Below are 17194 nucleotides of genomic sequence, written 5' to 3' on the forward strand. Positions count from 1 at the left end.
CGAAAACGTATTCTATCAGTGCGAATATCAGCGATGAAATTCAAATCATGACAAATGAAAATGCGGCTGCGCCGGTAATGCGTAGCTATGGTAATTAAAACGTTCCACGCGCTTTGCCTATCAGCAAAAATGTATGACCAAATAAGAGAAAGATTGCGAATTACAATAATATATTTCACATTGCACTTTACACTATATGCGTCATCCGAAACCAAAAGTCTATGTTATTTTTAACCGCCCTCGTAACTCTCGAAAATATAGAAGGTGTGTGCAAGGTGGGTACCCCGTCCTTCGACGTGAATGGATTTTATAAGTGTGAGATTTATATAAAGACGACTTGCGAGTACTTTCTTACGAGGCTGTTTATAGTATTTATTTGTCTTAAACGTCTAGTCTTTTGGTTTCATCTCTTAAGATAAAAGTTATTCTTTGAAATATTTTATTACAATGTATGTTTACAAGTGGCCTAGTATTTGATAATAACTAAACTGTAAATGTAGTCGTTAGTATACCACACAGTCATTGACTGATAAGAAGGAGGAAAATCGAACACCAGTCCCCTACCCACGACCCTCTCAAAGCTTTGATTTGAAGAAGGTATTGCTTGATTGCACTTATATTTATAAAAATGATTTCTTTCTGATTTTATAGACATGTTTAGATAGGAAGCTTAGCTCGATCAGTTTTTGTCATGAAAGCTATCGTATGTATTTATTGCATCTCAAATGTTAAAGACGGAACAAATTATGAAAGAAATTGCTTGTGCACTATATATAATAAATGATTCTTTGATTTATAGAATAGAAGGCACTAGCCTCATCGGGAATCGATGCGACTTCAATTCATTACATAACATTGAAAAGAACTGTCTACACATTTTTAATTCGATTGTAAATATCTCATTCGGTATATCGCATGTTACCATGAGGGATCGATGCTACGCGTAGGATCGATTCCCTATCAATTTAAAGGTAGATTTTGGAGTAAAAACAACACTGCCCGTATTGTATTGTATTACAGGTAATTTCCGTCTCTTGGATAGGCGCATCCTCCGGAGAAGTATATTTATTTATGTTAACTGTGCTCACTAGAAGCTTTTATTTACAAGTGCACACTACGTGTATATATACGATATATCGATATTTGTACTGATGTGCAAGACGTTACGGTTCTGACACGTGATATGGACGCATATCTGGCACAAGTAAAAAGCGTATTCTTCCAAAAAATTCGAAGTCAGACGCTCTGTTCACGTGTCGGAAGCACATATAGTATATATCTCATTCGGTATATCGCATGTTACCGTAGAGGGATCGATCTCGAGTTTTGACGAAAATCGGTAGGATCGATTCCTTATTGAAAATACGAAAAATTACTTCAAAGTATTTTGTTTATTTGTTGGAATAAACAGTACTGTGTGTTAGTTTTAGAATAGTGAGCGCTAAATAAATGTGCAGCTAAGTGCAGTATAAATATTTACTATCACTAAAACACCGAATTTATAACTGTTATATACGACATTAATTGTGAATGCAGCTCTACAAACACTTTACAGTACCGCGTTAGACACCTCATTCTAGGGGAGGAGTTTAATACATATAAGATACATAGTGGCGCAATTCATTTATTTGGTACGGAGCCACAGCGAATATATACGTGAGGTAAATATATGTTTATTTTGCTTCACTTATGTCTTTTAATACCTTCTACAATTTTACCTCACTCATTGCTATGATATAATGTGAATGATTATTTGTAATTATGAATATGAAAACATATTAAAATGAGTAGGGAAAATTGTTAAACGCAGATGTGTTTGACCGAATGTCGGCGGCCCTCCATCAAATTTATCTAGTATTGGAAATTCAGAAAGACTTTAGTTTAGTCAGTATTGTTAATATAAATATTATTTGAACGCGATAAATGCGCCTCTGCTTTTTCAACAGATTCTGATAATTCCGACTGATAATAATGACAGACTTGCATTTCCAAAAGACTGGCATTTTCGGCAACCTGACATTTCCGACAGACGGACATTACGAACAGACTGGCATTTCTAAAAGTTTGACATTTCCAACGGATTAATATTTCCGACAGACCGACTGATACTTTCGAAAGACAAACTGACATTTCTTGGTGAATGAAAAAGTGATAAACTGTTATTTCCATATTTTTATAGTTATTATTATGACAGACTGACAATAAAAACTGACTGATATTTCCAACTCATTGTCATTTCAGCCAGCATGAATTTTCCGAAAAAGAAACGAACTAACATTTTTGGCAGACAGACCTGTTGTTTCCGGCAGACTGACATTAATGATAAACTGACATTTCCGACAGACTGTCTGACATTTCTGGCAAACTGAGATTTCCGACAGACTAACATTAATCATAAAATGGCATTTCGAAAAGTTTGACATTAAGGAAATTCTGTACGTTTGGATCATGTTTTTTACAATGTAGAATTTGATAAAAATCCTGACTTTTCAAAACTTCAGAATTTACTTAGAAAATATCGGAGAATAAAAACGACTGCTTGATTTATTTGCTAGACTGATTTGAAAAATGTTGACCTCACAGGGCGTCTATCAGAAAATCACAATTTTGATCAAATTTTAATGGAATTTGTCGAAGTCGTGAATAGACATAGATTTATAGTAAGGAAATAAAATGTATAGCTCGGCGTGCTTGCTTCCAGGATTACAGACGGATCCTCTCATTACATGCTGATTTAAATGATTTAACTGTCAAGCGCTTTAATTTCATAGTCTGTATTTTAAAAGATAGTAATATTACCGTTTAACTGATAAGTTGCAATTAATTCATAAAACTATTTTCTTTTCCGTATACTGAGTCCAGGCTTTAATTCGTGTTATCTGGATAAATGAAATTACGCAATTATTTCCGGTTTATCAACCGTGCAGAACTACCTTAACGCTTAGCCTGGTAAATTTCTAAAATGGAATGGTCCGTCATTCTATTTGGACAGTACCATTTATTATTCGAAGGGGTGTTCAATGAAAATTTACTGACTGAATAGCGAACAGTGCTGACCATGATCAGCCTACAAGGATGATGTTGGTCTACATTGGTCGCAAATGCAGCTGGCAGCTGGATAAAGGTTAATGACAGACATATCCTTCAGAAAGATTGATAATAACGCTAGATTGACATTTGTGTCAAACTGACATTAATTATAGACTCCATTTCCGATAATAATGATAGACTGAATTTTCCGACAGACCAATGTTTCCGACAGACTAAATAATATTTTCGACTGACAGACTGACATTAATGATAGACTGCCATTTTCGAAAGACTTGCATTAATGATAGGCTGTCATTTCAAAAAGACTTGCATTAATGATAGGCTGCTATTTCCGGCAGACTGACATTAATGTAAGACCGCCATTTCCGGCAGACTGTTATGTCCATCAGACTGATATTTCCAACGACTATCATTCTTCGCTAGACAGACACTTCAGACAGTGTGTGATTTTTCACTTTCGCCAGACTGATATTTTCAACAGACCTACTAATACTTTCGACAGACAGACTAACATTTCCGACAGATCTCTAGACTGATAATAATGATTGACTGACATTTCCGACACACTTGCATTAAAGACAGATTAATATTTTCGACAAATAATGATAGACTGTTATTTCTGATAGACTCACAATAAAGACATAATGATATTTCCGACATATTGACATTGATAAAAGACTGAACTTTTCGACAGACTGACGATAATGACTGATATTTACCGACTAACAGTAATTTGTTATAAACTGATTTTTCAGAAAGACTGACATTAATGTTAGAATGACATTCCAGAAAGACTGATAATAATGCTAGATTGACATTTTGACATTAATAATACTGAATAGTTTTACCATCAACATATTTTCCATACAGGTCATATTTTACTGATGGTTTGTCATTCTCTGTCAGTTTGATAGCAAGTTCTTACATCATTTTGGCAGTATTCAAAAAATATTGCCTCTGAATACAAAACGATGGGGCAGTAAAAAGCCATACACTTTACTGAAAACTGCCCCGACAATATCTATAAAGATATAACACTGTTTTTACCATGAGGGGTATCGAATGTTCAAAGACATTCTTGTTTCCACTCTGTTTTATTAACGTTTCGGTCTTAAGGCATTTCTCAAAATGACAAATCACGAATAATTCTCTACATCATGGCGTCTCTCAATACACAGGTGTTTGAAGCTCAATCAATAAACATGTATACGCAAGTTAGCTCTCTCGAAGAGATCGAAGATCTCTGAAAGAGATCCAGTACCATTTCAAGGTATATTAAGTGGGTGGGATATGATAATGCATACATTTATTGATAGTGCTTCATACAACAACAAATGAAATACAAACTCGGAACTGACGTAACGTTGTTAAACGTCACCGTCAAGTCCCGCTAGAAACGAAACACATTTATGATTCATAGGGAATGTCTATAGTTATCCTGTTAAAATGATAGTATATTGTATGAATGAAAAATATTAACAGGATAATTATAGACATTCCCCTATGAATCATAAATGTGTTTCGTTTTTAGCGGGACTTGACGTTTAACAACGTTACGTCAGTTCCGAGTTTGTATTTATGAAATGAAATGATTTTTTTCGGTGTTCATGCGAAATGAAAGACAGAATAGGATCTGCAAATCCATGAATCGCGCTAGCGATTCATGTTTAATTTGCCGATCCTATTCTGTAGTTTATTTCGCATGAACACCGAAAAAAATAGTATCATTTTTATATTTCATTTTATTTCCTTTCCATTTGTAAACAAGATAATATTATAAATGCACATATTTTGTGGCATTTAACATTAAAATCAGCTTCCCGGCCATTATGTGCACCAGACGGAAGGTTATCACTAAGCAGCGATGACGTAACTTTCGCGCTTTTCCTTTTGCTGTTCATACAAAATGAACGTCATAATTTTCAATGGAAAATAATAGGGCGAATGTAAATATTTGTTGTTGTATTGAGAGACGCCATGATGTAGAGAATTACTCGTGATTTGTCACTTTGATAAAGGCTTTTAGGCCGAAACGTTAATAAAACAGAGTGAAAACTATAGAGTCTATATAGAGGATAATTGTTGGTTTCGGTGTAATATCACGTTATAATTTCACCGAGTGGGCACCAGAAGTGATATTTTCACGATTGGCGCAGCCACGAGTGAAAATAACAACTTTTGGTGTTCACGAGTGAAATTACCGTGATATTACATCGATACCAACAATTTTTCTGTTTATTTTATGTCTAAAACTCTACTTTTGTTGTGTTTATTTCAATAAAATGTCGAAATTTGCGGGAAATTTTATCAGGAAGCATCGCAAAGATGACGTCATTTTAACGACGTCATCGTCATATTGTTTCCGGCTTTCAGTACGCTCGGTAAACTTTTTGACATTAAATCCGGGTATCAGATTTGATAATTTTCACTGAGTGGCCAGTGAGTTTATCAGGATATAATTCATCGTTATATTTCGATAAACCACCGAAAAACATAAAATAAAAAAATATAACTTGTTCATTTTAATTTGATTAAAACGTTATAAGACATGCATCACTTATAAATTATATCTAAAATAACTCTATTTACATTCGCCCTTTTCTTTTCTATTGAAAATTATGACGTTCATTTCGTATGAACAGCAAAAGGAAAGGCGCGAAAATTACGTCAACGCCGCTAAGTGATACAGCGCTTTAGAGTATAGCGGATTTTAGGGTATAGAGGATAGATTGGTAAATTTTATATTTAGACTTGAATTATTGTATAAATTTTCATATCATTCTTTTACTGGCATGCAAACAGACATTCTGACATACATTTTAAATATTTGCTTGTTGTGTTATTTTTCATATGTCATCAAATGTAAAATAAAGCTATCCCCTATAGTGTATATGTAAAAAATGTCAGTAAATGAAAAGTATTTAATAGAAATTTAAAAAGCTGAATGTTTTTGAAAAGAGAATACATTATTATTCTGGTTCATATTAAAGAAGTCGTGGAAAGTTTGTTAACATGTTGATTTTAAACTTATAATGTAAAAAATGACCAAAGCTATCCTGTACACCCTAAATCAGCTCATATGTAAACAATGGCGTGGAGAGAAAAAACACACGAATTTCTATGAAAAGCTGACAGTTTTAATGTTTTCTGTCTGATATACTGAAAAAAAAACTATAATTGTCATTTCTTTGAATTGGAATGCAGGAAAAATTAGTTAGTTATCCGCTATACCCTAAAGCACTGTAATGGGCCGCTGTTTTGACGATGTCCGCGTATAGGCAGGGAGAACGTTCCTTAGATGACGTTGCAGTTGTTCCATCTGGTGAACAGAATGGCCGGGAAGCTGATTTTAATGTTAAATGCAACAAAATGTATGCAATTTATAATATAATATTGTTTTCAAAAGGAAAGGAAATATGATGTAAATATAAGAAATAAAATATTTTTGTTCATTGTTCATGCGAAATGAACGACAGAATAGGATCGGCAAACTAAACAGGAATCGCTAGCGCGATTCATGAATTTGCCGATCCTATTTTGTCGTTCATTTCGCATGAACACCGAAAAATAAATATTTTATTTCTTAAATAAAAAAAGAAGTGCCGAAAAAGGAAGATTTTTTTTATCTATAGATAAAGAGATATCTATGAGGAAGTCTGTAAAAAAGTTAAATTGAGTTTAAAATGGAGACAATTTATTACCGCTTTATATCTTTCGGATAAGTAGATAAAAGACATCAAAGAGGAAATCTGCCAAAAAAAATCAAGTTGAAGATAATATAAAAACGGCGACATGCTTATAATTGTTTACTAAATTTATGGAGTCTAGAGAAATATAATTTATTTATGTAAATAAGGACTGTATTTTAAACTTCCTTTAAAGAATGAGGGGTAAGAGAGACAAGCGTGATAACGGAGCAACTATACTTGAAAATAAATCCTGTTGATAACAAACAGAAGAAATTTACCTTTTCATATGCACTCATCCGATCCACGTCCTCGACACACTCAAAATATAACGACGGCATATAAAACTCGGAAAAGGGATAACATTCTAATATCTATGAAGTTAAAGTTTAAAATCAAAGTGAAGATAAACGTTCAATTTGGGACATCATCTACTAATTTAAGAACCAGGTATGCCAACCAAAACCCGTAATGAGAGTTGCAAACAAAAACGCACGAATTACAAATGTACAAAAAAGAGTTTTTAGGAACACTAGACAATAAGGCATAACCAGGGCCAGCACACTAAACCTAGCTATCAATGAATTGACACTGTATTGAAACGGTTACTGCGTAGACGTACTTGTGAATGTGTTGCAAGGTAAACGGACCGAGTCGAATACATATGCCCAGCATTGACAATAAGCAGAAGTCAGAATCGGTATTCAACTTTACTTGGAGCCACGATCTTTCGACGCCTGAGTCCCAGCAGGACCATGCCCCCTGCAAATGCCAGCAATTCACATCCCCGCCTCCACTGCTGAAAACACTAACACTGTGCCATTGTATTGGGACTGTGCTGTGACTAAGAGACTTCATCCTTCCGTCCTTAGGAAACATGGTTAGCGTGCATTGCCATTACGGCTTGGACAGCGTCGTTACTGCATCTTTTTTGCCAGACTTTCCTTCGACAGAACAAATAATTGAACTTAGAATTTGCCAAAAATGTATCTCACGTTCTGGTTAACTATCAACGAGATAGAAAAAAATGTTTTGTTATTAAAGAATGCCCGCGTTTTCAAACTAATAAGTTTTATAGTAAAAAAGATCAAGGTCTAATATAACAAAATTATAATTTGATACAGGTAAAATCGGCATACAGCAAAGAAAGCATTTGTTCAACCCCACACGTTGTGAGTAGGTGTACGTAAATAAAGATGTTCAAGTGGCTGACTGTTTGTTTCATCGCTTTCGCGGTTGCAAAATGGAACCAGAATGGTAAATATCTTTACTACTTTTTACAGTAATTTGGACTCATCCCAAATAATCATTAGAATAGTTATAACGCGCTAAAAGAAAGACATTATAATTTCTTCTTTGAATATGTCCGACGGAACAGGTGAAAGAGTTTAAAAAGCATGTTGTTTGTCATGCACTAGATGATGTTTTTGTCTTGTTGAGTTGCCATTGTTATATAGGGTTTCGCTTATTTACATAAGTATTTGTGTGTTGACATATCAGGTCATTGTGTATCTTAGGAATTAATCCGGCTGGGATTTATTTACACTGTCCTGCTGCTTAGATAAGCCACCTGCCAGATGATGCTTTACTTTCTAACTACATGGTTTATCTAATTTTCTTTCCATCTTATCTAAACCGTTTTAATTTTTTCAACATGATTTTGTGTTCCAGTACAAGCGACGGATGAGTTGAATGAAGAAGAGAGAAGGCTACTGGAAGCTCTTGAGGATAAATTAGATCGGGTAATTGTTTATCTATCTATTTATCTTTTCATACTGCTTAAGCCCCTTTCGGGTAAACTAGTTATTCAATAATTAGAATAATTAGAGAAGCCATTGTAGTTATAAATAGTTTGTATTCTTCTTTAAATCACCTCTATTTTGGTGAAAGTACAAAAGGTATTTTTACAGAGGAGATGACCCGACTTAATTGTTAGAATTTATAGCAAACTGCAATTTTGGTGTCCAGTTCTTTAATAGTTGTGTACGACGAATAGGGTACCAATTCTATGACCTTTATTTACACAATTCCATTCGAATTTTGCAAACTTACACATTATCTCTAAAATACAGCTGCAAACAGTAGAAGATGCGCTGTGACCTAAGCAATACCCCGATTTTGTGAGTCATATGATTCATTGGGTATTTTATAATATGTACTTTCAAAAATAGGAATCGCAGGAGATTGATGTGTGTGAAACAGAAGAATGTTTTATGGATTACGCATGTGCGTCACAATGTTGTTCAGATGATTGTGCCGCAGCGGACGACTACGAAGGTTGCATGGATGACTGCATGAAGGACGTACCAGTAAGCATTTCTTTTCTGTTTTTTTTGTACTATTCCTTGCGTCAATATGTTTGAATACGTAGATTTAGTTTGTATTCCTTTTAATATTTCAAGACCATTCTTTCTGATACCAGGTTTTTTAAATGTTTTGATTATTCTAATGTGTATGCATAAGGTAGTACGTTCTTATAGCTTTATTATTTCTTTAAATATAACTTACCACGAAAAGGCAAAGAAGATGGTGAATTTCCTTATTTGTGTCCTTCTGATTTCAATTCATTTAGAACAACACTTTCTTTACAAGAATAGGTATACTGTTTATTCAAAATACTTCTGTTATTTTACAGGACACGGTTACGGCTGCCCCGAACCAAGAGAGTCCAAGGTAGATATCTTGTTCTGAGTTTTCAGTTTTCATTTGATGTCAGACGTGTATTATTTGCTTCTGAATCAATGTCCCTTGAAGACGTCGAATGAACTTCAAGATAGGTTTTGTTTGTTTTATGTCTCATATTTCGGTGATTTGATCATTGTCACTGTAAAGCACTGCAGTAAGACCACGTTTAATTAAAAGCGATCCACTTTTCATTCCATCCTTTTGCCAGAATGAAACATCATCTTCAGTATTTCAATTTTTGCATACCTTTTGAAAGGATCATGTCTTTATCTACCTATATTGAATCAAGACTAAGATAGGACAGCAACTTAAAACGCAACCAAGTAAAAATGATAGCAAATCAGGTCTGTCTGCCAATGAAATACAATTAGCGAATACCCAAACCCGGACAGAAAAAAAAGTTTCTTTACCTGTAACTTTTGTTTTAGTTCTGCAACGTTTTATCAATGGTTGTTTGTCAAAATAAAGTTGTTTTTTTATAATTCATTTTTTCTCTTTTATGACATACATCATACAAACACGTTACACTTGTTTTTGTACAATTCTGCAGACCTATCATATAATAATAAAACAGAAGTAATATCTTTGAAATACATAAAACAATTGCAGTTATTTCCCGTTCAGCTTTGTTTATTAAATTGTTTTGTATGTCAAAAAAAAAAATAAATGTATCCACTTTGCATGATAAGACGCTTAAATTGAGAAGAAAGTTAACACTTTATAAGATAAAAGTAGAGAAAAAAAAACGTACTTTAGAGTATACCCATGTGCGCTCTTAATTACATTTAAGTAGATTATTTCAAATATTATTTCGTGTGTCTCAGTGATGTACGTGGTAAGGATGCATACTAAAGATTTAAGAAAAACCATTTCTTCAAATGATAATCAAGTTTATTTTGCATGATTGCTATTTCTTTTTTCTAGACAAATTCTTATATTTAAATAGGATAAAAACTGGTTGAATACGGGAACCTTTTGCCTATTTTTCATTTGAAAAATAAAATATTTCATAAAAAAAATCATGAAATTTATGATATTGCTTTTTAACCCCGTTTGCACAATGCCAAAACTTATACATTCTAGATTGAACAGGCACGATATTCCTTTTTCTGCAAGAACGTTACTTAGTCTATTCCACAAAATTTGAACATGTTTACATTCCAAAAATAGATGTTCTATACTTTCCACTTGCATGTTACAAAAATCACACAAGTTTGTTCTAGACAATTTCACTTTGAACAAGTACTTATTTGTTGAAACCATTCGCATTAAAAATTTATACTGGAAGTTTCTAATTGTTATGTCTATCGTTGCTTTAAAAATTTGTCTATAAATTTTGTTTTATTTTATGTTATTGTTTTCAACAGTAGATGGTCTTTTCTGATTTTATTTCTAGTTTGAGTTTTACGTTTGATTGTTTGCTGTATAGTAATTTGTTTGGTGCTTTTGCTGCCTAAATTTTATTACGCAGGTTGTCTGTAGTAGTGTATATAATGTTTTCTTTTTTAAGTGATTCTTTTAGGTCCGGCTTAATGCTGGTGATAATTTGATAATATTTTAGGACTTCATTATCTTCCAGACTGTATCAGTATTTGAATTGTTCAAAAGAATAAAACACTTTTTTTCCCTGTAATCAAATAAGTGTTCTAAATATTTTATTCCTTTTTCATACCATTCTTTGTAATGAAACGTTTTATTCCCACTCCTTACATCAGAGTTGTTCCAGATTATCTGTTTTCCACTTATGTCATTTAATTTAACCTTCTTAATGGTATGCCATGCAATAAGAACATCTTTAAGAAATGAGTTGTTTTATACATGTTTTCAATGTCTTTTTCATTTAAATTACATTCAAATACCCCTGCTCATTTGAGAATTGCATTATAGAAAGTACCTCAAATCACACTTTCACTGTTACACATAAATCGTTTTATCCAAAGACTTTTATCGAGTTAAAAAACACAATATTTATCATTTTAGTCCTCCCCTCTCGTAATCAAGTTGTAATACATCTCTTTTGATTTTTTCTGGTTTATTGTTCCTTATAAAATTATACATTATCTTTATTACTTCCTTTAATTTTTCTTCAGACGGACCCGGTAAAACTGTAAAGGGATATATAAGTTTCGGTAATGCAAAGGTTTTTATCACTGTAATTTTTCCTAGTAATGTTAGTTTTCTGTGTTCCCATTGTTTCAAACAGTTTTTAAAGCTATTTAATTTTGGGTCTAGATTAAGGTCTACATTTTTATTAATATTGTTCAAAATAAAGTTTAGCTCTTACTGAATAACTGACGTAATTAAAATCACGGTCTAGCAACGGCGTGCGTGCGACATGAGGCCCTGGAAGGGGTATGTAAAATAAGAAGTTTTCCATGTTGATTCATGATAAATTTGACCACTGTATTATTGGCACTTTTCACGATAATATTATATAGAAACTTTCTCGCATACAATGCTGAACAGTTTAGCTTTATATCAAAAGCAATTTATTGATATTTATTCGATTTGTTATGTCAGTAGACAATATACAGGTATGCATGGTGTTGTACGCGAATTAAAAGTACAAAATACGTCGCTATTCTTTGTTAAATTTACTGTCGGAAATACATTTATTTATCATATAATATTAGGCCTACTGAAATTCTAATTGAATAAGGGAGGTAACAACAATAATTTTAAAGTGATATATAGTGTATGATATACCTCCCTTGGTTGAAAAAAATGACGATGTTCCGTCTTATATTAACCATACGACTTGTTATTACATATTGGTTTATAGGATAATTATGCTAAAATAATTTCGTTTGATATGTGATAGGGAAAACTCAAAGATATGTTTTCAGGTTATAATTTTTCGTCCATCGGGAACATGTATGGAATGTGACACATGTTGGGGCTCCAGATGGTCACAGTGCGCGTGCACACAGGAACCATAATTCTCCCACGCCATTTTAGAAAAGATGTTTGTAAACAGATAAATGTTAAGTTTTGTTTGTTCCAATATATTTACCTGCGTTGTTTATGTTGAGACTAAGGCTACAGTCACACATACGGATATGTCCGTGCGTTGAGATACGTTGCGGATGGAATTGGTCTGTGGGGTGGCGGACACGGATTAGTACGGAGCAGTACGTATTAGTACGGGAAAATGGTGAGAAACGGGGAACAAAAAATACAGGACGCGAATAAGTACTACGTTGAACTACGTGTTACTGCGCCTGGCAACTTGCTCAGCGCGTGGACGGGCCTGCGGTGAACAACGTTGAACTACGCTTAAGTACGGGCAGCCCCGGATAACTACGTTCAGCTACGGATCAATACGGCAAGGTACATTTCAGTACGGATAACTACGTTTTAGTATGTTTAACTACGGATGAATAAGTTTCAACCAAGTTGGACTAAAGTCACGCTCAAATGGCTACGGATCGGTCAAACTTTTGTGCATGTTCAAAAGTTGGAGAAACTTGCAAGTTTGGGATAAGTCTTGAATACCTTTTGTCCAAGTGTTGGTACGGATTGATACGGATTACTACTTTCAGGTACGGCTCAGGTACGGATCGATACTGATTACTACGTTTCTATCCGCGGCTAGACGTTGCTATCCGCGCCGTATGTGTGACTGGGGTATACGCGGCTGTTATGCGACGGTGTGTTTGATTTTATAAATCATCCGTCGTAACATTTGGAACTGTTTTTCTATCACACACAATGTAATTAAATTATGTTGAAATAGTTCCCTTGAAATATCGGTCGTCTTAGATGCCGACAGTCCTCGTCTTAATTCGTTAAATGTCTATGTAGACGAAGTGAAGTGTGAACATCTAGGATAACTGGTTTTTCAAGGGGATTATCTGAACATTATTTGATATATTATTGCGTTAGGAAAAACATACAAACGGAGGAGATAAGATCTGGCTTATCATGCCACAACCTTGCGGTAGAGATATCAGTTTGGTCGTCGGTCGTCGTCCGTCCTTCAGTTTTATCCTAATCTCTCTTGGCGGGTATAATGTATCATGTTTGTGCCTTTATTAGTCGTGCTGTTCTGATTTTGCACCATGGATACGAAAACACGATACATATTACATTTGTCGTGTTTACAGGTTTTCGTGTTTTCACCCTGCCGACACGAGGATACGAAAACTCGAGAAATAAGGTGTTTGTCGAGTTTTCGTGTTGTCATGTTTTCGCCTCGCCAACATGCCAACACGATAAGGTAGAAATCAGCCACCATTCGCTGAAATACCGGCCGTCTGATTCTAGCACTTTGACTATTGTTTCACAACCTTTTGACTGTGTATGTAAATGAGAATTTTCATTACAGCGGAGAAGTTAACGGTCAGCAAAAGAAAGCATGGGGATTTCGAGTGAGAAGAGCCTGGAGAAGAGCAGTCAGAACAGCGAGAAGAGTCAGAGTCTGGAGAAGAGGAGAAGATCATAAAAATGTCTACAAATTCGATAAAAATGTGTAGTTTTATAAATGAAAGGACCTTTTGAAAGCCTTTAATAGTTTGTAGAAACTTCAATCAGACAATGCGTTTCAGAATAGCATAACAGAGAAACTAAACCGACTAATATTGTATTACTGATGTAGGCAAATAAATAACACCGTTTCATGGTAACTTTTTTTCAACATTTCTATATTGAATATTTAAAAAGTTTAGTTATAAAAGTAAATTCTATTAATAACTTAATTTAACGTTATGATTTTGTTTGATTAATTGTAGACTATAAGCTCAACTAAGTGTATTAAAATATGTATGAAATAATTTCAAATGTCAGTTATCAGCCAGAAAGTTCATTTTGCGTTAAAACTCATACTAAGAAATTAAGAACTAAACATTGGAACGTTTTTTTCTTCTTCGTAACGTTACCTCTCATAATGATTGATTATCATATATTACATAATATATCTAAACGTTAGAACAAAATACATAGTCTGCTATACTAATAGTGTAACACATAGTTATCGGTTAATAACTTGATGTGAGATTGATACCTATCATAGACTGATTGAGTAGCGTGCATGTTGTTTTCAGATGCTCTTTACTTCTTATTTAGAATCATATTAATCGGAAAAAAGTGTTACAGAACTGAACAGTACATAAACAGACATCTGGTATAATAATAATAATAATAATAATAATAATAATAATAATAATAATAATAACGGAAGAGATGCTTTATTACCGTATAAAACACACGTTTCTCCTTTATACAGAATAAAATTACATTCTCGCTATTCATTTCCCAAACACGGAAAATAATACTGCTGTTGTTACGAGCCAGACTTAACTAGAAAAAGACCACGAATAAAATCAAGACAATACCAGAGTTTCAAAATGCAATATTTATGTAGAATATTCGACACAAAGGCAACAGCTCATGATCTGTAGGCTTTGCAACATTTACTAATCCTGATTTTTATTAGCTTTGATAAAATTCCATGAAGTTCATTCACACAAAATATTTTGTATGATTGTTGATTGTATTGAAACTTGAAAAATAAATTTTTCTTAAGTCGCATTGCTTCTGACTAGATTGACCAATAGTTTATAATGATTGTTTGAAAGATAACTAATTCTCAAGCAGATAATCAAATCAATATGTGATCCTTGTTGCACAAAACTCTAGTGGGTGTGAAACATGTGTCTTTGACCTTATTCCACCTACGTTTACATTTCAACCAATTTCATGAATCGTTCACTCAACCTAGGATGAGTATATGGATTGAAGTTCCATACAAATATGAGCTCACGCTTCAAGCATGAGCGATTAACCTTTCCATAATCCACCGAGGTCTTAACCTTAACTCTGTCTACATCCATATGCCTGTTCACTTTTATACTGCTGCTTGAAGCTTAATACCTAACTATGTTTCGTGTCAAATTTCAATTTCAAACTTAGTCTAGAACATTACCAAGATTCAGCACCCTTAAACCATCAGCTTATACTGCGACTCGGACAAATAGAATAATACAGATATATAGAGGACCGAGCAACCATGAGCCGAAGTCGCAAATATGAGGGTCCGTCTCAGCAAAGTCTCAGCAATAATTATCGCTTAATCAAGGTAGTTCTGCACGTTCAGATCCAACATTTTTCTACAAAATAGAATTTGAATACACCCTGATTATTCAAAAATTCAGAATATACTTAGAAAATTCAGCAAGTAAAAACGACAGTGTCGTTCGGTTGATTTTTTGCTAGATTGATTTGAAAAAGTTGGACCTCACGTCAGTTTTCAAAATGGGAGTCTATGGAAAAATCACAATTTTCATAACAATTTCGCGAACAGAACTTTTTCTACAATGTAGATTTTAATGAAACTTCTTACAGTTGTAAATAAACATATGGCCTTATATTGTGAAATAAAATGTATAGGTTCGTATGCGTGATTTTGAGATATTTGCCCATGATTAAAATGATCCGCACACTGCAAGCTGGTTTTAAGAATTTATTAAAGGATTTTAATTTCCGTACGCCGAATCCAGGCTTTATTCTACGTTATCCCGATTAATGACGTTACGCCATCACTTCCGGTTTATCAAACATTCAGAACTACCTTAATAATAATTGTTTTGCAAATTCTCTTCGGTGTTCATCTTTAGTTTTCTGTTGACGATCTGGCCAAACTAGATGCGCAGTGTGTATTTATTTGGCCGTTTGACGCTACTTGTATATGACCATACATCTGACCTTTACATAGGCCACTGTGTACCAATATTTTGGATACTATTTAAGCAGTTAATACTTACATCTGGACCACGAAAGATCCAGGTCAGTGCACATACATACTTTTCGTTTATCCCTACACCCATACTGTTTATCATTTTCAGCTTTTGTTTGCAACTGAAAAGCGATTCGTGATAGATCTGGATCCATACTAGTCGCAAACTTCTAACGTTGGTTTTCGCATAGCGGCATTGTATATGTCGTGTGCGTGCGTGCGTTCGTGTGTACGTGCGTGCGTGCGTTCATGTGTACGTGCGTGCGTGCGTGCATGCGTATGATTAAATATTTTTAGAACCTCCTCTTTACGTGTCTACATATCCACAATGAGGCTGTTGTGCAAGAAACAACTACACTTTTCTATATAGCATTAGGAAATGTCTAAATGTTTTGTAGGAGACTAGCGCGCTTTCGGAGAAACTATTATTTCAATAGCCATTGAAAATATCTGAACACATCACACTCTAATACACTCGTACGAATGGTGGCTCATTGGAGGAAAGAAATAACGTCCTACATAAAAATTCGTTGTTTTCTGAATATACCAACCAAGCAAATTCTGCAAGAATTTAAAGCAGTAATTCTTCCCAACCCAAAGTCACTTTTTATGAAAAGGTAAGGGTACTTGATAATGGAGAATCTATAGTTTAAGATCTATTTTGTGTAAAGCGTTAAATAACGTCATCATCCTCTCATAATATTGCTACTGTAGCAGCCATTGTAGCAGAAGACTCGAGATATATACACTTTCCCTAACAGCTGCATCAGTGGTCATTTTATCGTGAGGTGTTCTTGAAATCGTGACATTACTCTCAAAATTAAAAAAAAATAGAAGGTGTGTGCAAAGTGGGTACCTCGTCATTTGGTCAAAGTACAAAAAGCCTTGGGTGCAATACACTTCACCTCGGTAGAGCTTGCAAATGGAGATGAGGTTGTTGAGACTACTGAAAACAAAAATGGTTGAATGTGATGAAAGTAGACAACTTCAAATAACTGTACTTTCTTTCTTTATTGTAGAATAAAGTTTCTGGGGTATA

At 34.2% G+C, this 17194-nt stretch overlaps 1 protein-coding gene across 1 annotated transcript; it reads left to right on the forward strand.

The window, feature by feature from the left end:
* Positions 1 to 1506: 1506 nt before the first annotated feature.
* LOC123540903 (uncharacterized) lies at positions 1507 to 14951 on the forward strand. Its single transcript, XM_053527224.1, has 6 exons — positions 1507 to 1661; positions 7862 to 7994; positions 8409 to 8479; positions 8909 to 9046; positions 9373 to 9410; positions 13750 to 14951. The coding sequence occupies exons 2-6, from the start codon at positions 7934 to 7936 to the stop codon at positions 13895 to 13897; spliced, it is 456 nt and encodes a 151-aa protein (XP_053383199.1). The 5' UTR covers positions 1507 to 1661; positions 7862 to 7933; the 3' UTR covers positions 13898 to 14951.
* The last annotated feature ends 2243 nt before the right edge of the window (positions 14952 to 17194 follow it).

The sequence above is a fragment of the Mercenaria mercenaria genome, chromosome 16 (genome assembly GCF_021730395.1).
Source record: "Mercenaria mercenaria strain notata chromosome 16, MADL_Memer_1, whole genome shotgun sequence".
In the NCBI taxonomy this organism is placed as follows: Eukaryota; Metazoa; Mollusca; class Bivalvia; order Venerida; family Veneridae; genus Mercenaria; species Mercenaria mercenaria.

What these genes read in the sequence shown, in the direction of transcription:
- LOC123540903 (XM_053527224.1), top strand. Translation starts at nt 7,934, where the DNA reads ATGTTCAAGTGGCTGACTGTTTGTTTCATCGCTTTCGCGGTTGCAAAA. An exon ending in TTGAGGATAAATTAGATCGG is followed by an intron (nt 8,480 to 8,908) that starts GTAATTGTTTAT and finishes TTTCAAAAATAG; the next exon opens with GAATCGCAGGAGATTGATGT. An exon ending in ACTGCATGAAGGACGTACCA is followed by an intron (nt 9,047 to 9,372) that starts GTAAGCATTTCT and finishes GTTATTTTACAG; the next exon opens with GACACGGTTACGGCTGCCCC.